General features: G+C 42.8%; 4 protein-coding genes across 15 annotated transcripts in view; all 4 read left to right on the top strand.

Annotated features, from left to right (window-relative positions):
• Positions 1 to 104: 104 nt before the first annotated feature.
• Positions 105 to 11,632, top strand: LOC109524065 (trichohyalin-like). Of its 7 annotated transcripts, XM_019883632.1 has the most exons (28): positions 168 to 258; positions 522 to 690; positions 799 to 919; positions 989 to 1,120; positions 1,195 to 1,269; positions 1,716 to 1,787; positions 1,936 to 2,052; positions 2,131 to 2,316; positions 2,398 to 2,507; positions 3,146 to 3,537; positions 3,907 to 4,709; positions 5,233 to 5,328; positions 5,426 to 5,521; positions 5,619 to 5,714; positions 5,809 to 5,904; positions 6,002 to 6,097; positions 6,197 to 6,292; positions 6,384 to 6,479; positions 6,577 to 6,672; positions 6,772 to 6,867; positions 6,962 to 7,057; positions 7,201 to 7,296; positions 7,876 to 7,977; positions 8,863 to 9,021; positions 9,911 to 10,011; positions 10,088 to 10,301; positions 10,943 to 11,035; positions 11,120 to 11,632. In XM_019883632.1, the coding sequence occupies exons 2-28, from the start codon at positions 527 to 529 to the stop codon at positions 11,285 to 11,287; spliced, it is 4,065 nt and encodes a 1,354-aa protein (XP_019739191.1). In that variant the 5' UTR covers positions 168 to 258; positions 522 to 526; the 3' UTR covers positions 11,288 to 11,632. The 7 variants fall into 7 exon arrangements, with proteins under 7 accessions (XP_019739197.1, XP_019739196.1, XP_019739193.1 ...); XM_019883634.1 differs by lacking the exon at positions 5,233 to 5,328 and having other exon boundaries at positions 109 to 181; XM_019883633.1 differs by lacking the exon at positions 6,962 to 7,057 and having other exon boundaries at positions 109 to 181.
• Positions 11,633 to 12,238: 606 nt separating this feature from the next.
• Positions 12,239 to 15,159, top strand: bcl10 (BCL10 immune signaling adaptor). The gene is made up of 3 exons (XM_019883667.1): positions 12,239 to 12,514; positions 13,088 to 13,376; positions 13,662 to 15,159. Exons 1-3 carry the CDS (start codon positions 12,464 to 12,466, stop codon positions 14,039 to 14,041), a joined length of 720 nt encoding a protein of 239 aa, XP_019739226.1. The 5' UTR covers positions 12,239 to 12,463; the 3' UTR covers positions 14,042 to 15,159.
• Positions 15,160 to 16,530: 1,371 nt separating this feature from the next.
• Positions 16,531 to 21,991, top strand: LOC109524068 (mucolipin-3-like). 4 transcript variants are annotated; one of them, XM_019883646.1, is made up of 13 exons: positions 16,534 to 17,002; positions 17,477 to 17,734; positions 17,804 to 17,971; positions 18,047 to 18,200; positions 18,568 to 18,649; positions 18,722 to 18,818; positions 18,895 to 18,994; positions 19,063 to 19,175; positions 19,705 to 19,854; positions 20,269 to 20,370; positions 20,460 to 20,582; positions 20,818 to 21,024; positions 21,315 to 21,991. In XM_019883646.1, exons 2-13 carry the CDS (start codon positions 17,507 to 17,509, stop codon positions 21,468 to 21,470), a joined length of 1,680 nt encoding a protein of 559 aa, XP_019739205.1. In that variant the 5' UTR covers positions 16,534 to 17,002; positions 17,477 to 17,506; the 3' UTR covers positions 21,471 to 21,991. The 4 variants fall into 4 exon arrangements, with proteins under 4 accessions (XP_019739206.1, XP_019739207.1, XP_019739205.1 ...); XM_019883647.1 differs by having other exon boundaries at positions 16,531 to 17,734; positions 19,066 to 19,175; XM_019883645.1 differs by having other exon boundaries at positions 16,534 to 17,734.
• A 1,548-nt stretch (positions 21,992 to 23,539) lies between these two features.
• The window catches only part of LOC109524140 (guanine nucleotide-binding protein G(I)/G(S)/G(O) subunit gamma-12-like), a 44,672-nt gene continuing 40,921 nt past the window's right edge, over positions 23,540 to 27,290 (top strand). The window contains exons 1-2 of one of the 3 annotated variants that reach the window (XM_019883769.1): positions 23,540 to 23,737; positions 23,839 to 23,941. The gene's annotated coding sequence lies outside the window, so the exon portion shown is untranslated. Of the gene's footprint in view, positions 23,758 to 23,838; positions 23,942 to 27,290 lie in introns of all 3 variants that reach the window. The other 2 variants (XM_019883771.1, XM_019883770.1) reach the window with 2 other exon arrangements.

Below are 27,290 nucleotides of genomic sequence, written 5' to 3'. Positions count from 1 at the left end.
TGTCAGCGAATTTGATCGCGTGAGTACCACCTACTTCTACTTCAATGCAGCGAATCGGCGATGAGGAAACTAGGTGACGTAAGATATGATCCATTGACTAGCCAATCATCTTCAAATCGCCGAGATTGATTAAGTGGGCGGGTGTTTTGGAGTGTTCGCCGTCTGAAACAAGACCAAATCCGTGAGTTATGTCTTTATTAACAGCAGACTGCTTGTGAGCATTTAATTATAGGGAAGTCGGCGTTTACTGTGTTTTCGGTAAGTCGTATTATTTGATCGAAACGAAATGTTTAAACGTCATAAAGAGGGGGAGTTAACACCACGGTTCCCTGACAACACACCTTGACGACACAAGCTAACACTCAAGATAAAATAGAACCTTCATTCAGTTGAGTGCATTTCTCACCGTATTAGTAATAAATGTATCTTAGATTTGTATAGCGCCGTTGAAGTCACTCATGAGGGTAATTAAAATGTTTAATACGTTAGGAACCTCTCTATTATTGTTTCATCGATGACAGGAGTTATGTTTCCTGAGAATGAACGGCAGAGTCAACCTCCTGGCAGCAGTTCCTCAGCCAGGCTGGGTGTGACACTGACTTGTGCAGACCTCGAAGGCTCTCGTGAAGCCTCAAAGACCATTTGGACTAACACTGGTCTCAACAGAACGCCACAGGTTGGGGTCCACTGGTGAGGAACATGCATGCGTCCTAAGAAGACATTGTGAAGCGACAGGCGTAAGCTGCCTGAAAAATGACCCACTTAACAAACTGTTCTATCTCCACATACCCCTTGTAGTCCGTGTAAGGCTGGGGACAACAGCAAAGGGTTTGGATCATTCATGAAGAGACTAATGGACGCCGAAGCTGCCATCGTCTCTGCAACCGCACAGCTCCTGTCATTCAAAGACATTCTGAAGGTACGTTTCTCAACTCGTGTCGTGAGCAGAGTATTGCAAATTCCTAATGTTTCCTCTTGTTCGTCAAAGGATGCTCCATCGTCTGCAGTCAACCGGCAGCGCACGGTAAAGCATAGAAGACTCTTGCTACAAAAAATGGAGGACTTTCGTCAAATTAACCAGCTTGTGCGCCAAAGACTGAACCAGCTTCTGGATGAGGAGGTTGGTTGTCATTCGTTTCATCTTCAGGCTTAAATGGAAAGTTTCTGAGTGGTTGTTTTCTTCTTTTTAACCAGACTGATCGCCTTGATGCGAGCACCAAGATTGACGCTTTGCTGAATAAGATCCTCCAGATTGAACGTGAAAATCAGGTGTGTTTTGTGAAAAATGCACCCAAGTGCATACGTGCTATGAATACCAAAGGATTTAAGGCCACTCAAGTATAGGAACTAAAATATGAAAACAACTCGCAAGTGCCAATAGTCATCACTCCAACCATCCATCCATGGTTGCCAGTCAGTCACCGGGTACATATAGAAAGACAACCGTTCAGACACATTCACACCTTCGGACGAGGTGGAGTCCTCAATAAACCTAAGGTGCATGTTTTTGTAGCATGGGAGGTAACAGGGGCTACCCACACAAAACCCACACAAGCACAGAGAGAACATTCAAAGCCAGCCTTTTCAGAAGAGCACTCTTGATGTAGAAACTCTTCTTTTTTTTTTTTTTTGTTGAAATGTCCTCGTGTCCCAGTGCTTTTTGTCTTTGTAGTGGATAATATCCGTTGTAGTTTCCTCTCATTTGTTCTCTCCAGCTTCTAAAAGGTGACCTTGGTGTAACACAAAAAAGAGCGGAAGAGCTGATGTATCTGCAGCAAAAAGAACAGGCGAGTACATGCCACATGTTAGCATAGTTCAATGCTCTGTCACAACTACCAAGTTATATCCACATTCAATTCAAGTGCAATTTACGCGGTACAGTGACACGGGAAAAAAAAGACAGTTTCAATAAGCAATAATTCTTCTTGACCACAGGAGAACATCAAGAGTGCTCTAAACATAGCTAAGTCTGCAGAAGGTGCTCGTGCCCGTATACAGGGGCAGCTACGCAACAAGGAGGCGGAAAACAATCGATTGACTGTGCAAGTGCGGGTAAGAAGCCCTGAATGTGTTGCCCCTCACTCCCAGGATGAGCAAGTTGTCATGTTATAGCACATTCTTCTTTTCTAGACACTTGAGCGAACCCTAACTCAACACAAGGCAGAGCTAGATGACCTTAAAGCATCCCTGACGGCTCTGATGGAACAGACCTCGCAGGAGAAGGAGGCCCTCAAGAAGGCCTCACGTGTACACAAGCAGAAAGCTGAGCGATTCGAGGCCAGCCTTGAGAAAAGCTTGACTCAGCTGCAGGATAAGGTGCGACCCAGAGTCCATACAGGTGACTCACTTGGCTTTCCTGTTGCAAAGACTTTATATACAATTTTTGTCTTCTATCAGGACGCACAACTGTCATCTCTCCAAGAAAAAAGAGACATGTGGAAGCGGGAGAAGGAGCAACTGACTGAGGAGAACCACAAACTAACTACTCACGTGGAGTTACTGCAAAAGTAAGTTGTTTCCGAATGTGTACACTAATTTTAAAGGGGGCAAGTTTTGTAAAAATGCATTTTTAATTGCTTGTGTACAAGTAGTTGGGATTTGTAGTACCTTTGCACCATCAAGTGTAAAATTAAACAACCTACTAACTCTTTAGTGAGCCGTAATTAAAAAAACAAAACAAAGAAGACATGATCTGAATTATCTGGACTTGTATCTGTTACGCACTCCTCTACGATGCATATGGAGTCCACAATTTGCTTCATGTTCCAATTAATTTGCTCTTAATTTGGGAAGATGTACTGCTCCTGTCACGGTCCAAAATGAAACACTAATCCCACCTAGTGGCAGAAAAATGCCCTCAACACAAATGTGGCTCAGTGTTTCACTTTAACTTGCATACTTCATCTTTTTAACTTTAAATAACTATGTAAATTATGATTAAATTCTTGTATCAGTGAACTAAAATACAAAATGCTATTTTGTATTCATTATACATGAATGTATGTAAATGTTTGGGTGTGTGGTAATTGTTTGTTTTAATTAGTTTTAAGTTGCATGAAAAACAGCATTAAAAAGCACTCAATTAAATTTAATGACAGCTGTACAAAACCTGTTAAGAAGTCTTCTTTAACTTTTATACTTGAAGGCAAGCAATCGCCATCCCGATGAAGATGCAGAAGGACATGGAAAAGCAGGCGGCAATGGTGAAGGAGCGAGAGAGAGAGTGGGAGGAGAGGGTGAGACAAAGGGAGAAAGAGAGGCTCAAGGGAAAGGAGGCCAGGGCGAAGGAGAGGGAGAAGGAACGGATGGAATGGGAGGCGAGGGAGAAGGAACTGGAGGACAGGATGAAGGAAAGGAAGGAGCAGGAGCACAGGGAGAGGGAATGGGCGAAGGAAAGGGAGGCGAGAGAGAAGGAATTGGAGGACAGGATGAAGGAAAGGAAGGAGCAGGAGGACAAGGAGAGGGAATGGGCGAAGGAAAGGGAGCCGAGGGAGAAGGAATTGGAGGACAGGATGAAGGAAAGGAAGGAGCAGGAGCACAGGGAGAGGGAATGGGCGAAGGAAAGGGACCCCAGGGAGAAGGAATTGGAGGACAGGATGAAGGAAAGGAAGCAGCAGGAGGACAAGGAGAGGGAACGGGCGAAAGGAAGGGAGGCAAGAGAGAAGGAATTGGAGGACAGGGTGAAGGAAAGGAAGGAGCAGGAGTACAGGGAGAGGGAATGGGTGAAGGGAAGGGAGGCGAGGGAGAGGGAATTGGAGGACAGGATGAAGGAAAGGAAGGAACAGGAGCACAGGGAGAGGAAATGGGCGAAGGGAAGGGAGGACAGGGAGAAGGAATTGGAGGACAGGATGAAGGAAAGGAAGCAGCAGGAGGACAAGGAGAGGGAATGGGCAAAAGGAAGGGAGGAGAGGGAGAAGGAATTGGAGGACAGGATGAAGGAAAGGAAGGAGCAGGAGAACAAGGAGAGGGAATGGGTGAAGGAAAGGGAGGAGAGGGAAAAGGACTTGGAGGACAGGATGAAGGAAAGGAAGGAGCAGGAGCACAGGGAGAGGGAATGGGTGAAGGGAAAGGAGCCGAGGGAAAAGGAATCAGAGGCCAGGATGAAGGAAAGGAAGGAGCAGGAGAACAAGGAGAGAGAATGGTCGAAGGAAAGGGAGGCGAGGGAGAAAGAATTAGAGGACAGGATGAAGGAAAGGAAGGAGCAGGCGAATAAGGAGAGGGAATGGGTGAAGGAAAGGGAGGCGAGGGAGAAAGACTTGGACGACAGGGTGAAGGAAAGGAAGGAGCAGGAGTACAAGGAGAGGGAATGGGTGAAGGAAAGGGAGGAGAGGGAAAAGGACTTGGAGGACAGGATGAAGGAAAGGAAGGAGCAGGAGCACAAGGAGAGGGAATGGGTGAAGGAGAGGGAGAAGGAAAGGAGGGAGTGGGAAGACAGAGAGAAGGAACAATTGAAGGGAAGGGCAGAAAGGGAGAGGGAGAGGAGGGATTGGCAGAAGCAATGTGAGGAGAGGGAGAAGGAATGGGTGAGGGAGAGGGAAAGGAGGGAAATGGAGAAGGCCAGAGAGGGCAGCTCCAAAAGGGGGGAGTGGCAAGAAAGGAGGGTGGAGGAAGTGGCGGAGACCTCCTCCGGACATGGCGGTGTGGCGCATCAGCGTGAAAGATTCAAAGTGCAAGAGGAGCACGACAGCGGCAGTTACGCGATGCTCAAGGTACAACTCAGCTGCCCACCGCATTTCTTCTAAATTGGAAATCTATTTCCACGCGTCATTGTGCACTGAATATTCTTTACGTTAAGTAGTGCAATAAAAATACATATATTTTCCTTCACATAGTCCTGATTAGCATTTTGGCTATAATCTTTCAGCTCCATTATTTCTCATGTAAATGTTCTCTGGGCCGGATTAAAGAACTGCTCGTTATGTAGCACCGATGGAAATGTTACTGTATATAACCTGAACAACCCCGAAGCTCATAATTTGATCAGCCCTCATCTAATGTAATACAATAGCACGTCAATCAAAATTGATCGTTTGATGCGGCTATTGAATTTGTGCTCATAGGAATGTAAATATGTTTCCTAATTAACAGGAAAAAAATTGCTTTATGGCAGGCACTCCAGACATATACAACAATTAATATACAGGCCTTAAAAAGTATAGTTTACACAATGCGTCCCCTTTAAATGTGTCACAAAATCTACATAACGTGTGTGCGTGTTCCTTGTGTGTTCAGTTGGAGAAGCAACTTGCTGAATATGAGGCAGCCTTGGTCCAAGAGAAGAGTGCATCGAGTGAGAAGGACCGCATCATTGAGCAGGTTCAAAATCAGGTTAGCACACCTGCTTCACTGTCAGGAAATCTGGGTTCGAGTCTCCTTTAAACGTGTCACAAAATCCACATTGTGTGTGTGTCCCTTATGTGTTCAGTTGGAGAAGCAGCTTGCTGAATATGAGGCAGCCCTGGACCAAGAGAAGAGTGTGTCAAGTGAGAAGGACTGCGTCATTGAAAAGGTTCAAAAGAAGGTTAGCACACCTGCTTCGCTGTCAGGAAATCTGGGTTTGAGTCTCCTTTAAATGTGTCACAAAATCTACTTTGTGTGTGTCTCTCTTGTGTGTTCAGTTGGAGAAGCAGCTTGCTGAATGTGAGGCAGCCCTGGTCCAAGAGAAGAGTGCGTCAAGTGAGAAGGACCGCGTCGTTGAACAGTTTCAAAAGAAGGTTGGCACACCTGTTTCACTGTCAGGAAATCTGGGTTTGAGTCTCCTTTCAATGTGTCACAAAATCTACATGTGTGTGTGTGTCCCTTGTTCAGTTGGAGAAGCAGCTTGCTGAATATGAGGCAGCCCTGGACCAAGAGAAGAGTGTGTCAAGTGAGAAGGACTGCGTCATTGAAAAGGTTCAAAAGAAGGTTAGCACACCTGCTTCGCTGTCAGGAAATCTGGGTTCGAGTCTCCTTTAAATGTGTCACAAAGTCTACATAATGTGTGTGTCCCTTGTGTGTTCAGTTGGAGAAGCAGCTTGCTGAATGTGAGGCAGCCCTGGTCCAAGAGAAGAGTGCGTCGAGTGAGAAGGACCGCGTCGTTGAACAGGTTCAAAAGAAGGTTAGCACATCTGCTTTACTGTCAGGATATCTGGGATCAAGTCTCCTTTAAATACGTCACAAAATCTACATAATTTGTGTGTGTCCCTTGTGTGTTCAGTTGGAGAAGCAACTGGCTGAATGTGAGGCAGCTCTGGTCCAAGAGAAGAGTGCGTCGAGTGAGAAGGACCGCGTCGTTGAACAGTTTCAAAAGAAGGTTGGCACACCTGTTTCACTGTCAGGAAATCTCTGTTTGAGTCTCCTTTAAATGTGTCACAAAATCGACATAATGTGTGTCCTTTGTTCAGTTGGAGAAGCAGCTTGCTGAATATGAGGCAGCCCTGGTCCAAGAGAAAAGTGTGTCGAGTGAGAAGGACTGCGTCATTGAACAGGTTCAAAAGAAGGTTAGCACACCTGCTTCACTGTCAGGAAATCTGGGTTCGAGTCTCCTTTCAGTATGTCACAAAATCTACATAATATGTGTGTGTGTCCTTTGTTCAGTTGGAGAAGCAGCTTGCTGAATATGAGGCAGCCCTGGTCCAAGAGAAGAGTGCGTCGAGTGAGAAGGACCACGCCGTCGAACAGGTTCAAAAGAAGGTTAGCACACCTGATTCACTGTCAGGAAATCTGGGTTCGAATCTCCTGTCAATGTGTCACAAAATCTACATAATATGTGTGTGTCCCTTGTGTGTTCAGTTGGAGAAGCAACTGGCTGAATGTAAGGCAGCCCTGGTCCAAGAGAAGAGTGTGTCGAGTGAGAAGGACCACGCCGTCGAACAGGTTCAAAAGAAGGTTAGCACACCTGATTCACTGTCAGGAAATCTGGGTTCGAGTCTCCTTTCAATGTGTCACAAAATCTACATATGTGTGTGTGTCCTTTGTTCAGTTGGAGAAGCAACTGGCTGAATGTAAGGCAGCCCTGGTCCAAGAGAAGAGTGCGTCGAGTGAGAAGGACCGCATCGTTGAACAGATTCAAAAGAAGGTTAGCACACCTGCTTCACTGTCAGGAAATCTGGGTTTGAGTCTCCTTTCAATGTGTCACAAAATCTACATAATATGTGTGTGTGTGTGTGTGTGTGTGTGTGTGTGTGTGTGTGTGTGTGTGTGTGTGTGTCCCTTGTTCAGTTTGAGAAGCAGCTTGCTGAATGTGAGGCAGCCCTGGTCCAAGAGAAGAGTGTGTCGAGTGAGAAGGACCGCACCGTTGAACAGGTTCAAAAGAAGGTTAGCACAGCTGCTTCACTGTCAGAAAATCTGGGTTCGAGTCTCTGTGTGGAGCTTACCTTGCTCTCCTTGTGCTTCTGTTTCCTCCCGCAATCTACAAGTTGTTCAGCAAATTTGATTCTCCTCACATCCGTTGTTGCCGAAAATCATTTTGCGGTTAAAGAGCCAACGCGCTGTACAAAATACGTTACATGTGCCGCGAGGGCTCCCATTTCCTCTAACAGTTTTAAGTCATCCATGAGCCAGACTCGTTAGCTCTGAACATTGTATCAATTCTCACATAATACATACAGCTCACTAACGTAAACTACACATTTGGCTTTTGAACAGCAATTTCGGAGTAGTTTGAAGAAGATCTTGCTTTATGACATTATTACAATACATGACAGTACATTATTTTATAATGCAATCATCAACTTTACTAAATTGTTCAAAGGTGTGCATGTGAATGGTTATTTGTCAATGTGAGCCCTGTGATTGGCCGGCATCGATTCCTGGGCCTGAAGTAAGCCAGAATGATGAGGACGTGCACAGTAGAAAATGAATCGCTGAATAATTTGAATTCTGTGTTCCTTTCAGGTTGCATCGCTGGAAGCAGAGTTGAGCAATGCAAAGCTCCAATATAAAAATGTATCAGAGGAGCTTCAGAAAATGCAAGGAGAAGACTCAAAAGCTGAAAAGGTAATTTACTTCTGATGTTTTCAACAGGCTCAAGATGTTTCATGCCGCTCCCAGTTTACTGTCAAACATGATAGAATTTTACATCTTTATTTTGAAACAACCACATAGCTGTCACTATCTTAATGCTAACGGTAAAACATCAAGGGAAATGCATATCTAACCCTTTCAGCAACTGATATTTGCACACAAATGGTGCAGCAACACATTAAGACATTCAAAATAACAGTGCTCACTCACCTCTAGAGTACAGACGTCCATGTATAGTACATCCGTCTATCTTACACTGCCCCCAGGTGGCCAAGGCAGCAGGACTATGGTCATTAAGTTGATCTTTAATTTTTTTTCAATTCAATTTAATTGGGTCATTACTGTGGGTTTGTATGAAGTGTAATATTATACAGTGATATTTTTGTCATTAAAAAAACATTTTGTGTTATTTTGCGGGTGACTGTAGGCGATTAATGGCATTTTCATTCCTTTCAATGGAAAATATGACTTGAGATACAAGTTATTTGAGTTGCAAGCGTGGTTAGGGAATGAATTAAACAAGACACCACTGTATTGCATTTACCTCAGTGCTTGATTGTTCACACGCGGACGTTAATGAGCAAACTGCTGAGCCAGTAGAACCTAAACAATCAGAAGAATTAGTGTGTAGTCCGACAGCATGTAGCTTTAAGGTTAACTGTATCAATTGTCATACTAGAAGTATTATTATTCCCGAAGCGGGTTTTTTTCAGTGTATCTTCAGTAAACCAATGCAACAGTATGTTCCGCTCTGCAGAGATTTATACGGGGTCGACAGATAAACGCTCTTCCTCATTCTGGGAGGTAGCATAGCCCATCAGTCAGGTTTGATGACACTTTAGTCTAACCTTCTGTCAGGTGAGGCAGGAGCTGCAGGGCCGCGTCGAAGAGCTGCAGCATTTGCCTAAAACGCTGAAAGAGACCGAGCTGAAGCTGCTCGCTTGCCAGGAGAAGCTACAAACCTCAGAGAGGAAGTGCTCAGAACAGGCGGAGGACATTACGAAGCTGCAGTATGAGGTGTGCCAGCAGGAAGGCTTAACAAGGAAGGGGGCCGTACTTGAGGGATCAAATTTGTCATTCCGGGACCATGACCATTGCGCAATAGAATTTGAAGTGTTTTAGGAAGGTAGAAAAAAAACATGAATAAAATGTAGGGTTTTTCCAAAATATATTTAATATTAAAAATCTAAGAAAGAATGTCACTTTTTAAAAAATGGGAGTTATTTTATAGACAAAACTGAATATAATTAAATGATATAGATGAGCCATTATAGTATTTTTTATGTAATCTGAAATATGTTGTCCTTTATATATTTTTTAAACTTTCTTGTTGTATTTAAAACTAAAAGCTAACTAAATAGAATTTATAAATGTATCTTCAGTTCTCTATTTGCAAATATGTACAAAAAAATTGACCGATAATAATAAATGGATATGTTTTTTCAAAAAAAATCACAGGTGTATGTAAAATATGCAATTTTATGTGCCTAAGCATGATAATATAACAAAAAATATATTTTTTCTTTTATAATTAAAAAAAATACACGTAGGTCATATTGAAAGCTCGTTTTAAATGACTACAAATTGAGTAATACATCTACCGTATAGCCTAACCAAAAACGTCATACTTGTATTAAAGTTGTTTTTGTATAGTTTCAATTAAAGAGAAAAATAATTAAGCTAAACATAAAGACTCTCGTTATGTATGATATTATTGAATATTATATAATATATTATGGAAGATTTAAAAACAAAGCTGTTGTATAATCTGATGAAATACCAGCCCACTAAGTACTTGTACAAACAAGCAAAACATCAGAGGAACTGTTTACTAAAACGCCCCGAAACATTTATCTCACAGTATCTAATAGGTAATTAATGCTGCATCTGGATTTTGAACTAACAGCTGCAGACTCAAGTGAATTTGGTGAGATCGGCCGTGGAGCTGAGAGAGTCCGCTGACAAGACCCGTTCACAAGTGCAAGAACAAGTGGACAGCCTGCAAAAGTAAGACAACAGCAAAGACTCAGCTGACCGAATTAGACCCTGGCGAAAGCAACCCTGACTCAGAAGGTTTGTTTAGGACGCTGGAGCAGCTGCGCCAAGAGAAACTGGACTTGGAACGCAGGCTGGAGACCCAAGAGCAAGCTCTTCGCCACAGCAGCCAGCTACTTGAGCAACGCTCCACGCAGTGCTCGGAGCTCGAACGCCAACTAGAGCAACGGACGTTCGAATGCAAAATGCTCAACCAGCAGCTGGCTCAAAACTCAACAGACTTTTTGGATTTCAAAGAACAGGTAATTTCGCTGTGTGGATGACCTCACACGAACGTAACCCCAGAATATTATCTCATCCTCTGAACCAGGAGACAGTGTGCTCAAAAACCTATTTGTGAAACCATTTTTGTTGTTGTTTGCCTACTGGAGGATCAAAAAAAATGATACAGTCCAGTCATCTTTGCCTGATCTTCTGTGAACCAGGAAACAGGCTGTTCATTAAGAACCGGACCCAAACTATCAAAACATATGGCAGCGCACTGTCTTTCTGCCATTTGAGCTGGGTTGCTGATTAGGGATGGGCGGATTACCAATTTGAGAGTTTTAGAATTTAAGAGGGTCCCGTCAACCTGCCATGAAAGTTTTTGGAATGTGGGAGGAAACCGGAGTACCCGGACAAAACCCACACAAGCATGGGTAGAACATGCAAACTCCACAGAGGAAGGCCCGGGGGCCAGAATTGAACCCGTGACCTCGACACCGTGACTTGGACGTGCTAACCAGAGTCGACTACCGTGCCGCCTGCGTCGTCATTATTTATTTCCCCAATTTTTTATTTATTTTTTCTCACCGAACACATGATACCTGGTGACAGACATGCAGTGGGTATAACAGTGTACCGGGTATCATTCTAAATCAGAAATATGTTATTACATTTACAGGTGAAAAATGTCAAAGAGCAAGTTCTGTCCAAAAACGAGGCCCTTCAGAGCACCGTTAACGAGCTGAGGCTTCTCCGTCAGAGCAAGATGAAGGTGAATACCGACCTTCCCCTTTCCCACTCACACCACGCGTGTCCTTTACATTCAACCTCGAGGTGTTTGTCTGTGCCCGTTTAGGCGGAGAAGAATTATGAGGCGCGTGTGAAAGAGCTGCAGCTCAACCTTGACCAGTGCGAAAGCCACAAGAAGAACATGCAGAACTACGTGGACTTTCTCAAAAACTCTTACCTGATGATATTTGAAGATCCAATATCCACTTTTTGGTCTTCAGCGTTTGTGAAATGACCTCCTACTTTTCAGCAAGTGATATTTCTTGTCATCCCTTTTGGCAGGAAGCACAATTTAAATAAGGAATATCTGGTTAATACACAGCATCACAGTTTGGTAGTGGGTAGTATGTCTGCCTCACCATTTTTGAAGTACGGGATCGAATCCTTCCTGTTTGGATGTCCTCACCATGGTTAGTGGTGGTGTCTTCAGGTAGTCTGGCATCGTCCCGCATTCCAAAAACATGCGTGTTCATTGGAGACGCTAATTGTGCAGAGGTGTGAACTGTGGTTTGTTTGTATGTGCCCACAAATTATGTATATTGTGTTTTGTCATTGAATAAATATTGAGCAATGGACTGATTTTAGATCCTTGTTTGTTGGATTAAAAAGCACAATAAGCGTCTATTCCACTGAGCTGCGAACAATTGCAAGTGTTTTCGAAGGCACTTGATTCGATTTTGATGTCATAGTGATCAATTGAATTCAGTTGCCCACTGGAAATTAAGGCTTTCTCGTTAGGGTTCATTCAAGGTTGCAATGTTTGCAAAACGCTTGGCAACAGTTTTAATGATTTTTCTTGTCGCAAGAAGAAGAAAAAAACAGACTGGTGATGTGTCCAGCTGCTAGAAAAATTCTATAATCTTGGGTGCTCACTTTTTTGTTACTGACAGTGCACCCACTCACAATACCCTGAGCATCTGACAGTTCCTGGCTGGCACAACGATGTTCTTGGAAGTACCTCAACGTGCTGGAACAACCACCCTTCTCACCTAACTACTAAAGGCCCCACACGTAACGGAATCTGACGAACAAACCAATCTACAACAGGGTTTGCTGAAAAAAAAACCTAAAATAAAAAAAAACATGTCCAACAGCGACACCCCGAGTCAGAGTGAGGATATTGCACCACATTACAATTTGAGTGACGTTTGAAGTTCGACCCCTTGGCCTCGTGTTGACGTAACCAATCAGGAAGTCCGGGCTTTCCCCCCTGTTCGTTAACTGAAAACACAAAACATAAGCGAATGCTCCGGATTTAGCCTGACATCAAAAACAAAAACTCGAAAGTAAACTTTTTATGTGGTAAGAACTTAATGCGGAACTTAGTTTAGTATTTGCTTTTTAGTGGAACACCTGGATTTTTTTTTTTTTTTTTTTTTTTTTGGTCTTACTTTTTGAAATCCACGCGAGGATGGACGTTCCTCAACTCACTGAAGATGAGATGGCGGAGATTAAAAAAGACGTGAGTACGCTGGCTCACTCCCCTAATGGACGACGTAGTATTGAGCGTTCAACAAAAGACATCGAAAAAGCCGCCCTCTTTGTATTTTTAGTGAGTGAAGGGAACGCGGAACGGACCCAACCACAACACCCTTTTTAAAAACAGATTATGTAAACGCATTAACGTTAGTTACACCTGTACAGCCACTACATACTAATCTATGCTTTAATCGTCGTGATTTTTTCAAAAGATTTAAATGAATTTGGAACGTACTAAATCGAAACTGCACCGTGTTCAGAGTATGTAGTGCTATTTCGTGAGCATTTGGTACACCTGTAGAGTCACACAATCATACTATTATTCTGTCGTAGGCCTAGGCCAATTGAAATGCCAATGGTTCACATGTCATGAAGCAGTTACACAAAATAAAACCATTTCACCATGCATTTATATCGGGGCATGTTGCCCCCCAGCAGTGCCACCATGTGTGGCCACCCACATGCTTAAATTAAGTAATGCGATTCTTGTTTTATGACTTTTTTAAATTGCAATGGGAAATTGTTGAAAAATGAACTCTCCAACATCATGCGCCAGGTCCTGACCCGCATGCGGCACTACCTCTGTGAGAAGATCCGGGCCCGGTGCCATCTAGACTACCTACGCTCCCGCCGTATCTTGACCAGAGACGACGCTGAGGAGATCAACAGCAAGACCACGCAGACCAGAAGGACAGGGTGGCTACTGGACATTCTCACCGAGAACCCCCGTGGCCTCGACGTCCTGGTCGACTCCATCCGGGAGCTGCGCTCACAAAACTTCCTCATCCACAAGATCACAGACGAGGTGCAGAAGGCCAAGAATGAGAAGCTGGAGTCCCTCAGAGGTTCGAAGCTCACGTCTTAAATTCAATGAAGGGCTGTCACAAACTAATCTTTTTCAGAAGTATTACTGTTTTTTGGCTGTTGTAATGTTGTACACCTATTTTATTCATTCATTTCTTATTATCAAGATGGTGAATTCTGGATTTCTGTGAGTTGTAAGTTCAATCACAATTACAGCAGAGAATGTTTTTTTTTTCACTCTATGACTTGAACTATTGAAGTAATTATTCAACAATATTTCTATCCATATGTTGCAATCCACCTGTATTTCTTTTGTTGTTCTGCAGCAGCAGCTTCCAGTTCCTCACCCAAGAGCAGCCTCACCACTCCATGTCCCTCCCAGGAGGTCTCCGGTATGTTCTCAAATGACTCCACCTTGCTCTGCTACCCGGACGGATCACAAAGCCTCTCCACTCTTGAAGTCGGCGCCCGCCCCAGTGCGCCGTCGCTACCGAACGATGGCGGACTAAAGTCCGTGGTCTCCTCCTCCTCCACCTTAACCTGCTCTAGCCTCCCCAGGCCAGGAGAACCGGGAGCTCCCGCACTACCCGAGGAGGAGGACGAGGAGCAGTTACCGGAGTCCACCAGCAGCGGAGCAGACCCTAACTTCCAACCCCTTCGCTCGCGTTGTCTTACTCCCACGTCATATCGGAGCACCTTTTACTAAAATAGCGTTAGTATGTTTCCATTAAAGGGACAATCCGGTACACTCATCAACCACTAAGGAGATGTCCTGCTGCTTTTTAATACAGTATAAAATAGGGCTGAACAATATTGAAAAATACTCCAATTGTGATTTTTTTTTTTCCTCTCAATATAACGATTGCGACTTAATCTGCAATATTTTTGGACAACAACTGTGGCGTAACTGTCAATCAATCAGTCAGTCATAAATCAGATTACATCAGTTGTGCTGACAAATGTTTGGCTTTATCACCTGACTATTTAACATTTCATGAAATATTTGATATGTAAACATGTGGACTGCACTTAATTTATCAGACAATAAAATTAAATATAAATAAAATAAAACATACGTAGCTGTAAAATCCTGTGAACAGCCCAAAATAAGGATCCCAAATTGCGGGAAGGTACGATGCATAAATGCATGTTATTGACAGGATTTAACAGTACATAATATAAAAGTCGACCGACCAAAATGTTTTTCTTTTTTTCTTCCCAAATTGCAGTCTTCGCATAAAAATAAAAGATTGCTTTCCACTGCATTCTAATAACACTTTAAATGTAATTGTTCAGCCCTAGCATAAACTACTAGTCACTACACTGTATAGTACACCGAAACATGCACAAATAACAGATTCATCTCTGAAAAATGAAAGAAAAAAAACGACACTGTGATTGATAATCACATTTAAATTAGTGCTGTCTTTATCCGATCCTAAAATAACCAATATGGTGTGTTTTCTGCACTCGCTTGCTTATTTATTTTTTTGATACACAAAAGACATATTGGAGTAAGACTTAATACAAGAGCTGCATCCACAAAATTTACAGAGATAATAATATTCATTTTGAGGTGTTCATCCATCCATCCATTTCCTATCGCTCTTGTCCTCATGAGGGTCATGGGTGAGCCAGTGACTGTTCCACAGGACTTATCACACAGAGACTACCCAAGGAAATACATGCAGTTTCTAAATGACAATTTCATTCATTAAGGCACACAATAAAATCCTAAACTACCTGTCACTATGTGTAAAAGTAACTGCCCCCTACCACCCCTTGTTAAATCACAAAGTAACTGTGACTAAGTTCAATTTAACAGGCAACACGCTAGCACCACATTTGTTGAATCAAGAAACCACACAAATAAAATCCAAAGAAATTCAAGAAGAAATTAGAAAAAAGGTTATTGAGATCTGTCAGTGTGGAAGAGGTTACAAAGCCATTTCCAAGACTCTGGGCCTTTGGCAAACCACTGTCAGAAACATTATCCACAAATTGATAAAACTGGGAACAGTGGCAAACATTCCCAGGATGGGTCGAATAGCTAAAATTACTCCCAAGAGTGCAACAATGTACATTTTGATTTTTTTTTTTTGGGGGGGGGGGGGTGCTCAATAAATTGAATTAGCACTTAGAAACTGGATTCGGTATTCACTTGGGTTTTCTATGTGTGATATTAAAATTGGTTTGACGAACTGAAATCTTTGTGTGATAAATATGGAAAGAATACAGAAATCAGGAAGGCGGAAAATACTTTGTCACGGCGTTGGACATCGTATTCCTCAGCTGACCTAACATGAATGTTTTATGAATATGGGAGGAAGCTCGAGTATTTGGAGGAACCCCACATGAGCACAGGGAAAACATGAGCTGAGATTTGAACCCCGAACTTCAGAACTGTGAGGCAAATGTACTAACCGCTTGGTCACATTTTCTGCCATGAGTCAAAGACTCAATCATGAATATTGATATGAACTCATCCATCTTAAATGTATCCAAATGAGCCTGCTTGTTCTTTTATCTTGTGATAATGACTCCATCATTTTTGAAAATGTTTTGGGATAGGAAGTATTATTTCATCTATCTACCCGAGCGGGCGAGAGCCGGCCAATCACAGGACATATACAGTATATATTATGACCATTCACCTTCACGTTCACACCTATGGACAATTTGTCATGCAAGAATGTGGGGAACACATAGTGCCTGGATAAGAATTTAAAAAAAAAAAAAAAACAAAGGAGATAATGTGGCCAAATCAGGTTGATGTCTTTCTAATATGTCTGCTCAGAAATGTTATGCAATAAAACACAAGACAAACCGAACCCTGATTAAACACTTATGTTATTGAACTCTCATTCGTTATAGAAATATGGGCAGTTGGTCCAAATATTAGGATTAGTAAGAAATAATTTAGCCATTTGCTCCTAAAATTGGTTAGTTAAAATGTATTTTTTTAAATTCATTTCTCATTAAATATGCTTCTGTTGAAGTGAATATAGTTAAACAATTTTACATGATACATGCGGTTCACATTTTTTTGGGGGTTTGTTTCTTTTTTGGTTCATGGATTTGAATGAAATTATGAGTAAATAACATTTTGCAAATATTAGTTTATTGTAATTGTGGGATTGATCTGTTTTACATAACTATGCAATTTTTTAACCTCATCTAGGAATGACCCAGCCCATTTGTCTGTTTTAAAAGTCAAATGTTGGCCTTCAGCACAAATGTTTGCAAACTTTTGGTATAGCGAACCGTGTATGCGGCGCCTGCAGCAAAACACAATATTTTCCCTTAAAAAGAAGGTATACATGGACATTGGTGTTTTCAAAGAAGCAATGCGTATGTCAAAAATGTATAAAAATGTAACAGCTAGATATAAATTTCATATGCTAGACTAGAGTAACAGACAAAAAAAATGAGACGTTATAATTTAAGGTTGATTTTAAATGCAGTATACTGCATCTGTGTCTGGAGGCAAGCAATGACCCATGTTCTATAGTTCTTTTTTTTTTTTTTTTTTTTCCAAAATGTGATTTGGAAATTCCATAACTGGAAAAGCTGAACATGACGCAGAGCTATCAGAGTCACTGTTGTGGCAGTTAGAGCGCACTGTCGTGTAAGCTGCCCCAACCGATGTGCAGTCACTTTTAGTTCGGTAAGTCACATATTATCATTACTAGTGTGATCCTTATTTTTATCTTCAATGTGTTCCGGTTGGCAAACTGTTCAATATCAGATGACTGTCAGCATGTGTGCTTTTTAAATCGATGATGCTGTGAAACATTTATGATGTTAGTTTCGTCTGTTGAATTTGTTTATCATTACTTCTGATAGTTTGATCAGGCAACATTTTGAACATCAGTAATAGCGATGACATAAGGTTCAGATTTAGAGTTTCTGGTCCACTTGTTTGAAACTCAATTTATTGCCATGCTGCTCAGCACAACTCTGTAGCAATAAAAATAAAAAAAATAATTTGAAATTTAAAACTTGTCTTATTTAATTGAATTTGGTGTTGTCTTCATGATGTTGAGAGGTAATGTTGGAAAACCAGTTTGATAAACATCAGAATGACTGGAATGATGGAGCCATTCTCTAACGTGATCTGCGTTGTGTCTGCACATTGAAGCTTCGGTAGCATCTGACAGCGCTCGCTCCCATGGAGGAGTCCGAGCCCCTTTTGGGTGCCCGTTTTGAGGAAAGGAGTGCCAACGGCCGCTGCAGATGGAGCCTTCGCACCCCCAACATGGACCCCAGGGTGGTGGAGGATCTGAGGCGCAGGCTCAAGTACTTCTTCATGAACCCTTGCCAGAAGTACAAAGCCCGGGGCCGCAAGCCGTGGAAGTTGATGCTCCAAATATTAAAAATTGCCCTCATCACCGCCCAGGTACGGCATCCGGGCTGCTTAGAATGAAGCACGGATCATTTCCTTATCTTTCAATGGGTTCTTTTTCAGCTGGTCTCATTCGGACTGAGCAATGAGATGATGGTTACCTTCAAAGATGAAAACCTGATGACATTCCGACATCTCTTCCTGAAAGGGTACAAGGACCACCAGCTAGGAGGGCACGTTTTACACACTAAAACGGACGTATACGACCACATCTACTACATCATCGACAGTGTAAATTGAGCGAAACCTGACGAGACTTTGTGTGGTAGCAACATTTCAGTTCTTGTTGGTATTCTCCCGTTGCAGTACATCAACCTCCAAAACCTGACAGTAGGCAATCTGGCGTATGAGAAGATTGATGGCGAGTACACGCCTCTGTTGGTCTGCCAAGAGTTTTACAGGAACAGCAACATTGACCCCGGAAACGAGACCTTCTACATCGATCCGCGCATTGATACCGGTAACATTTCATTTACTACACTGCTTATACTCGGCAAATGAGAGATGTACATTTTTGGATGAAACAATGGATTTTTGTAAATATTGTTATTGTTCATTATAATATGGGAGACTGTAATGCTGCTTTTATTAGGCATTAAAGAAAGAAATGACTTGAATGCGTCGAGTCTGGTGTCACTCTAAAGAACCTAAAGTATCGAATCTCGTCATGCTTTTTAGATTCATGGCATCTGAGTCATTGCACGAATGGAAAATAATCCAAAAAGTGGATGATTCAAGTGTGGCTTCCACATACACACACACGCACACACAAAAGTTGATGTTTATCAGAGGAACGACTGCATCTGATATCGTGATTTCATACTCAGATTGCTTTGCCATCTACCCTGTGCGTTCACTGGACAATGGCAGTCTGGCGACACCTCTGAACTTCTCTTTGGACTTTAGGAGGTAATGACGAACATAATGCATGCCTATAAAATTGTTAAGGTGCCCCCCCACTCATGGATTCTTTGTGTTCAGGCTGCTGTCAATCAACGTTTACTTTACCCTGAAAACGATCAATTTGCAGACCGTGAGGCACCACGAGCTTCCCGACTGCTACGTCTTCCACGTGGTGGTCAGTACCCACCGATGCCACTGTCGAATGGCAAAACGAAACGGCACTAACTCACCCGCTTGGCATTTTGCTACAGATCACGTTTGATAACCACGCTCACAGCGGAAATATAAAAGTGGCGGTCGGAAACGACGTCACCATCAACGAATGCCGAGACTGGAACGTGGAGGGCACTTGTGAGGTCAAAATGCGTTTTGCTGTCAAATTCAATCAGCCGCCGTTCACCGATAGTCTGTGTTTATAGCAGGTGAAAACGACTACCTGCTTCTCTTCTTCGATTCCGTGGTCATCCTCGCCTGTTTCACCTCGCTGATCCTCTGCGTGCGTTCTGTCGTCAATGGCATCCAGCTCCAGTTTGTGAGTGACGGCGACACAACACAGCAATTATCATCGAGACGGACGCCCCGTGGTTATCGACGCCCGCGTCATAATAGACGCCACGTGCGTCGATATTAGGCAATTGTACCATTTGGTTTCTCCCTGCTAGTCGTTGCAGAACGGTGACAATATAAGTAATAAAACAGTTAGTTGTTCCTCAAATAGACACCCTTGCTCAAATAGACTCAGTGTCTCATTAGTCCACTTTAAAAAATAAACGTCACTCCCCAAATAGATGTCTCCTTTTTTAATTCAGAAATTTAAAAAAAAAAAAATTCGACTGGCCTCCAGCTGTCACAAAATTATATATTCTTCACACTTTTCAGTTCAGGAGTGCTCCTAAATTTTCCCAAAATACACCAGGGATCACTGACAGACCCAGAAAGGACAAAAAAAAAAAAAAAAAAAAATCATTTTCTCGGGAGGTCATTGTGCATTCATTTTGAGAAGGCTATGGCTGTTCCAGATCACAATTTTTTCCTCTATTCATTGTATATATTCCCTGTAGGAATTCAACACATTCTTCCACGCATACTACAATAAAATTGTGACCATGTCAGACCGCATGGAGTTTGTGAATGGCTGGTACATCCTCATCATTGTCAGCGACACTCTGACCATCATCGGCTCAGCTCTGAAGATCGGAATACAGACAAAGGTGTGTTTTCGCGCATAACCATTTATTGGTTGGTTAGCGGGACTGGTAGGAAATGTGTTTTTATAAATACTTTTTAGGTGGGTTTAGCATGGGGAAAGGGAAAAAAAACATTGGGCTCTGTTTTTCTGAATCATTGTGGAATTCATTTCATTGAACGCATTATTATTTTTATCCATTTCCATTGGCCAGGAAGCAAGTCGACTGTGTTCGCGCCCACAACGGCGCAAACGTCCCTTTCTAATTGAGCGCATCTGCGAAAATACCAAAAGAAGGAAAACTCCGCTCGTGCGCATCATTTGACTTACTCACCCGCGACCATAATGAAGACAAGCGCAAAAATATATTGATAGGTGGATAAAAGTGCAGTTCCAGAAATGTTTGCTGTGTTGATGCCGTTGTCATTTTTTTTTTCAGTTCATGACGAGTTACGATGAGTGCAGCATCTTGCTGGGCACGGCAACCATGATGGTGTGGGTGGGCGTGATTCGGTACCTTGGTTTCTTCAAGAAATACAATGTAAGAGCGTTCTCATTTGGACAAAATGCAAGCTTTTGTGAGGAGAAAGGGAAAATGAAGATTTACATATGTATATTTTTTATAAACAGATCCTTATCTTGACTTTAAGAGCAGCTTTCCCAAATGTGATCCGATTCTGCTGCTGCGCTGCCATGATCTACCTCGGCTACTGTTTCTGCGGCTGGATTGTGCTTGGGCCGTACCACGACAAAGTAGGTCCTCGAATCACGTCACTTCAGCGAATTACACGCATACTCATTTCGAACATGTCAACCAACAAGAGATCCCCCCCCCCATACACACACACACACACACACACACACACACACACACACACACACACACACACACACGAAGAAAATAATCAGCACGTGTTCTTCAGCTCTTTTGGTGTGTGGCATACTCGAGTCTGTCAAAGATCCTCACCAACCGAATGCTCTGTCCCAGTTTCGAACGCTCGACAAAGTGACCGAGTGCCTCTTCTCGTTGGTCAACGGCGACGACATGTACGCAACCTTTATGAAGATGCCCGAAAACGGCTACATGGTGTGGCTCTTCAGTCGCCTCTACCTCTACTCCTTCATCTCCCTCTTCATCTACATGGTGCTCAGCCTCTTCATCGCGCTCATCACGGACACCTACGAGACTATCAAGGTCAGAATCTCGCCAGAAAGACAGTGGAACCTCGAAAGTCGGATGACTTCCGAGTTGGTTGAATTTCAACATTTCCAGGGGGTGCTAATACTTTCGCAAGGTGCTAGCGAGATGGACAGCGAAACACATACAGTATATCGAGAGAAACAACACACACAAAGCGGAGAAAAGGCAAAATACATGATGGTCCCATTTTTTTCCACCCAAGTAAAGTGAACTTTGGAGGTTCCACACCGCATGCTGCATTGAAATGACCCCAACCTGATTTTCAAACTGGTTCCACATTACAGCATCACCAGCAAGAAAAAGCTCCCGTGTCCCAACTCCAGGCCTTCATAGCCGAGTGCAGAGACGAACCCGAGTCCGGCCGCTACCAAACAGACGAGGAGTCTCTTTCCTGCTGCCTCCTGTCTTGCTTTTGCTGCGGCTGCAGGAAGAAGATTTGACTTCTGGTTGCCCATTGTTGTAATCGATCAATTTTGGAATCAAACTGTCGATAGAACGCCAGACTACAAGTCTTATTGATTCATATTATCTGTTTTAAAGGATGTAGCCAATTTTTAGCAGAGGCAACCAGCATCATGAGGAGATGTTTAAGGCCTACTAATATTTTTTTCTATGCAAAAATATGACTCAGGCTATTATTTTAACAATATTATGTCAAACAATAATAACCTAAAATGAGAGATGTAATAAAAAGTAGATTTCCATTAAAGTCATAAATGGAAAATGAAATTTGAAACTTAAAACATCAAGTATTTAGGCGGTGACTGACTGTCTTACAGGATAATCAATTAATTTCATATTGTTTTCATGAAGTGAGTTCGATTCAACCTGAAAATGAGGTGAGGTTGGTTGTATTAATTGATTTATTTTTTTGCCAGGCCGGTTTTGTATACAAAGTTTGGTGTGATTTTAGGCCCTTAAAATGTCCGCTCGGCCCTAATAAAACAAACCCCCCCAAAAATCGTATTTTTTTTAATATTAGCAAGTTAGTACAGTACATCGCTGCAAAGTGCAGTAATCCCTTGATAGGATACAAATAGTGAACGTGAACACAATCTCATTGGCTGCTTTCTTTTTCTCTCTATGATCTCACAACTGATCTTTGCGAAATCTTTTTACATCAAAGCAATCTCATTGTGCCCATTTTTAAACACCAGTTTTATCGAAGACGTTGCTCATAGTGAATTCTCACTGAGACGTGGAGAGGAATTGGGATTTCAGATTTTGGGCAACAAAATGTCAAACAAGCGCCTTTCCAATGCAAGTCCACCACCGGAGCGGGTCGAGGCGCAGCCGCAGGATCACATTCCACCACCCATGTCCAGCATGGGTGACCTGCGGGAGTTCATGGACCCCTACGACTTCGACCCGATCAACAACAGGCCGCTCCCGGATGGGAACTCTGAGTGGTCGGTGGTCGGGGACACACCCGGGTTCGCCTCCCAGCCACCACATTACTCTGGGGAGTCTCCTCGGAGCCAAAATGGAGGTTCAAGGCCTTCTGTTACCACAGGTGACAACGCTTGCATTCACAAGGATGGGGATTTGGTGGGGGCACGAGGGTTAGTCACCCGACACTTAAACACTGTAAGCCCGCCTGTCATGTTCCCCTTTTCGGTTTTCATATCTCTCACTGACTCATTCACTGCCAGCCCTCCATGTTTGCTACTATTTTTCCTGGCATGGGCACACAGAGCCACTAGGCGGTGCTCAAGCACACGCCATTTTGCACTCCAGTAGATGAAAATGATTGTGTGAATGGTTGTTTGTCAATGTGTGCCCTGCGATTGGCTAGCGACCAGTTCAGGGTCTACCCCGCCTACTGCCGGAAGACAGATGGGATAGGCTCCAGCATGCCCGCTACTCTCGCGATGACCAAACGGTTTTGATAACGGATGGATGGGAAAAAAATTCTATCCGCTGCCCTTTTTTCATAGTTGTATTAATGTCTGTGTTGATTGTGTTGAAAGAAATACATCTGGGGTTTTTTCATAATTGTTTGAATAATTTTAGTGACAATTGGTCTTTATTTGGCTTGAACATGTGCCCCAAATGCTTGCTGTTATGTGCTGCTTGTGTTGTTTTTTTTTTTAAGATTTGGTTATGCACTGGCAGAGCTACAGGGGTTTACTTACCCCCCTCCCAGGTGTCTCCAGATAATTTACCTTTGTTGTTTTTTCCCGATTTTTCCGTTATTTTTCCTCACATTTCGCCCCATTTTCCGTGGGGAACATGCAAAGAATGTTTATCAACGTTTTCTGAAGAATTTGGAGGGGTTGTATGAATAGCTTTTGTATGGCGGAACACCTGAAATAGCCTTGGTACCCTCCTCCTTCACCCTCCAATTACACCCACACCCCGTCACTTAGTGTACGTCGGGTAAGTCTCCACTGAAGGTCCCGCTACCTCCATTTCTAAACTAACTTGTCGTCTTATTTTGAAAATATTATTAGGAAGCAGTGCATCCGCCAACTGCTAACTCGCTTGCCAACATCCGCCAGGGTCTGCCTTGGACCGCCTCTCTCCTCCCGTCAAAATTCGGGTGTTGTCGTCTCGAAGCACCCTGTCGGTCGGAGGAGGAAAAGGAACGGAGACGGGGACTCGTATTGGTTTGCGTTAAAAAAAAGGGGGGAAAAGTCCAAAGTTGTCAACAGTTCTCAGCAAACGTCAGCGGAAAGTGAAATCGGCGCGACTCTACAGCTTTCAAGTGGGCAGTGTGTGTTTCATGTCCGTTTAACAGCTGGCAGTCTACTGTGTGTTGTAAGCACGTTTGGTGGGCAGTTGAGTAGTTGTGACATTGTGCTACAGAGCCGAGGGAAAGGTCTCCTCCCAGCGTGTGTTGACGGATACAGCTCGACTCAGTGCAAGGAGACACGGAAAGACCTGAGTGCACGTAAACCACCTCGGCCAGGTAAGACACAGTCTTTAGACATGATCGCCTTGTTTCGTGCCACTTGTTTCATGAGGCAAACTCACATTGGCTTCTTATGCAACAACGGCTCTTGTTTTTTAGTCCTAATCTTGTCAAACCAATCTTCGAAATGTGACTTATTGACGCATTCAACAAGTGAGCGTTGGAAGCTAAAGGCTGTGCCGGGGCCTTGTGAGTACTGTATTGTATTCCTTGCAGGCTTCTCACTGTTTGTGTCTTCTGGAAAGTAAAATCGTGTGTTCCACGAATCATTCACAGATCCAACGGTACCTTGACTTACTCTTCACCCGCTTTGAAATCTATTGAAATTTCATGAATGTCTAGGGGAAAAAAAACCCTATTTGTGTTTAAAAAAAAAACAAATAGCATTAGTGCTGTATTTGATTGGAAATAATAAAATAAAACATACTCCAAAATAAAATAATGTAAATAAACATGTTTTAAAACATGTTATTGCTGCACATCATGTGTTTGTGTGTTGGATGTTGTGCCTTTGAAGGACTCAGCTTCGTGACTGATGTCAGGAGCTGCAGTCGGTATTCTGTGTGTGAGCATCTGGGCGTGAGTTGTGGCCTACTGCAGCTCCTTTCCAGTGTTCTCCTTTTGTATTTGTGTGTTGGGCAATTTGGCCCATTTAATGCATGACTGAAAGTGCATTGGTGACGTATGTCTCTCCTTAAACCAACGGCGAGGGCGTTACAATGCTCTAACTTCTCTAAAGTTTTGTTTTCAATGTACCTCAAGTTTCATCTCACAGCACAAAGAAAAATATCGACCAAGTGACAGCATCTATTTCGAAAAACTCCTAAATTGGGGCACTTGCAAGTAAATGCATCACTGCATTTAAACCAACCTCTGACTTTACATTCATTATAAAGCAGCGTGATTTTAAACTTGGTGTCATGTTGGAAGCAGAGGACCTGATGCAGAGAAATAAGTGAGCTGATCATATGGAGCAGTGATTGGTCCAAAAAGTATTATTTATTGCCAATTGGATACTTGTCTTTTAGTATTAGATGGCAGGAGGTCCATCATTGACCTGAGAGTCATGGGATTTCTCTAATGTGAAGTACACTACTCGCAAATACCTGTGAATGTCAGTTTCCAAATAAATCAATTTCTATGCCTTTCTGTGAGTCTTGCAGTCTATCTGGATCTCTCTTGCAACCTGTTGATGACACTGTGACACTCTCAATGGCCACTTCCCTCTGAGATAATCCTGTTTGAGTTTATTGGTCCATTCTTGGATCAAACACCCGTTGGGACGGAATTTCGCCACTCAGCTCCTTGTCCCGTCGGACTTGCATTCGAAAGTTTCGAGAAGGTCAAATTAAGTTTCCGCGTATAGGTTATTGAGCATTTTAAATTGAAACTTTTTTGTGCATGTGCGTGGCTTCATACAGATTTGAACATCGAGATGGACAGTTGATAAAGCATACTCATTAGTACTCCATTCACTGCCGTCAAAGCCTTTTCTCACACTACGGCCAGCATCGGGAGTGGAGTGGACGCTGAGGATTTCGCTCGCTCACTCACACACTCACTTCCTGTCTTCATGCTGACATGCACACATTGTTGTTATGAATTACAGTGTTATGACTCATATGCATGAGAAGAATAAGGCTCGCAATACAGTGAAGGGAGGTAAACACGCACATAAACATGCAGGTTCTAGCCTCGGTAGCAGCGGGAACACGCTGTGCCATTTTTAGTTGTACAGCGAAACCACCCTTTGTTAAAGGGGATGTCTTCCAGACCACCCGCAGTTCATAGAAGTGCTTCCAAATACATGATACATGCTAGAAGATAATTGCTAAAACTGCAAACACCAAGAACTGTTCCGTACTCGATTGTGGAAACATAGCGTTAAACTGTTTTTCACCATTTCAGTTTTCCGAATTTGGTGAAAGGCTAAAATGGAGGCCCAGTGATACAATTGGGTGTTTGGCATGAGTCATCCCTCACCCATTGTATAAGAATTTGAGCATATCAGCGGTTAGCTTGCAAAACCGCGACATGCAATTAGGTAGCTTGCAATGCTTACACCTTGAAAATGCATCTTCCCAGGAGTGGCTGCTCTAGAGTGCCTCATTGTCGCACCTCGTTGCAGCGCGGAAAACCAACCGTGATATCCGGTGGCATATATTAAACGTTTTAACAAAGTGTTCCTACGTCTTGAAATGTTTGTAGGGTGAATGTTGTTCAGTAGGGGTTTGCCTGTATACTATAAAAATTCCATCCGGAATTATTGATTATAATTCTGCGATATTGCTGGGGAACATTGCACTGGAAATGAACAGCTCTCTTGTTTGATGCCATCAGGTTCTGGTCATGAGTCTGCCTGGTGTGTGACGCCTTTTGAACAAATGCTTGTCTCTGTATTCGCGCACACACACACACACACACACACACGCACACACACACACACACACACACACGCACACGCGCACACACACAAAAAAGAAAATGTCAACATTCATGAGGGTGTTTATTTTTGTCCCCTTGTTTTGAACAGCAACATCTTATGGCTCCCGGTAAAAACGTAGCCTTTGACCCTGAAAGTCCAGTTTCTGCCCTCATTAGCTCTCTTGTAGGCTTTGGTGGGATGGCTTGCATTTGAATCGGCTCGCTTTTGGTTGGCAGGGTTTTCTATAACGTGGGATGCATGTAAATTGATTAGTAAGACAAAGAGCGGTGGTCAAGATGGGAGCAATGACTTGCTTTGTGCTTGGATTAGTTTGAAAGGATGCCATCAGTTTGAATTTGAATTTCAAACCCAGATTTTTTTTTCTTGACCCACTTTTTCACCATTGAAAAAAAATCGGTGTCAAAAATTCACGACTTGAGAGACTAAGCATAGCAGTGTCATGTGACCAATTGAGCGTAACATTTGGCCTTTGGACTTTGGGTAACTTTTTTTTTTTTTTTACACTGAATTTAATGCTAATTTTTTCTCCGCTTAATTTTGAATGTTTTTACCTTGTTTTTTGTTGTACCGTAATCACATTTGGTGTCAAAATTTTCGTGTGTCATTGTTACGTGACAAGTGAAGCATAACGTGACTGACCCTATTTTGGATGGCTTCAGAAAAACGCGGATGCGTTTTCCTAGCTTCCCTCTTGGTTACCCGGATGATTTATTTTTTCCGTAAATTAAAAAAAAAATTATCCGAATTTTACGTGGCATTTTTGGCACAAATTTATTTTTTAAGTTTTTTTTTTTCTCTCTCTATCAAAAAGTCAGTGTCAAATATTCAGCGTAGGACTGTCACATGACCATTAGCGTGAAACATGCTGGCTGAATATTACATAACATGGAATTTTTGACA

This window comes from Hippocampus comes, unplaced genomic scaffold (genome assembly GCF_001891065.2).
Source record: "Hippocampus comes isolate QL1 unplaced genomic scaffold, H_comes_QL1_v1.1 scaffold159, whole genome shotgun sequence".
Taxonomy (NCBI): domain Eukaryota; kingdom Metazoa; phylum Chordata; class Actinopteri; order Syngnathiformes; family Syngnathidae; genus Hippocampus; species Hippocampus comes.
This window is presented reverse-complemented; position numbering and strand designations above follow the sequence as displayed.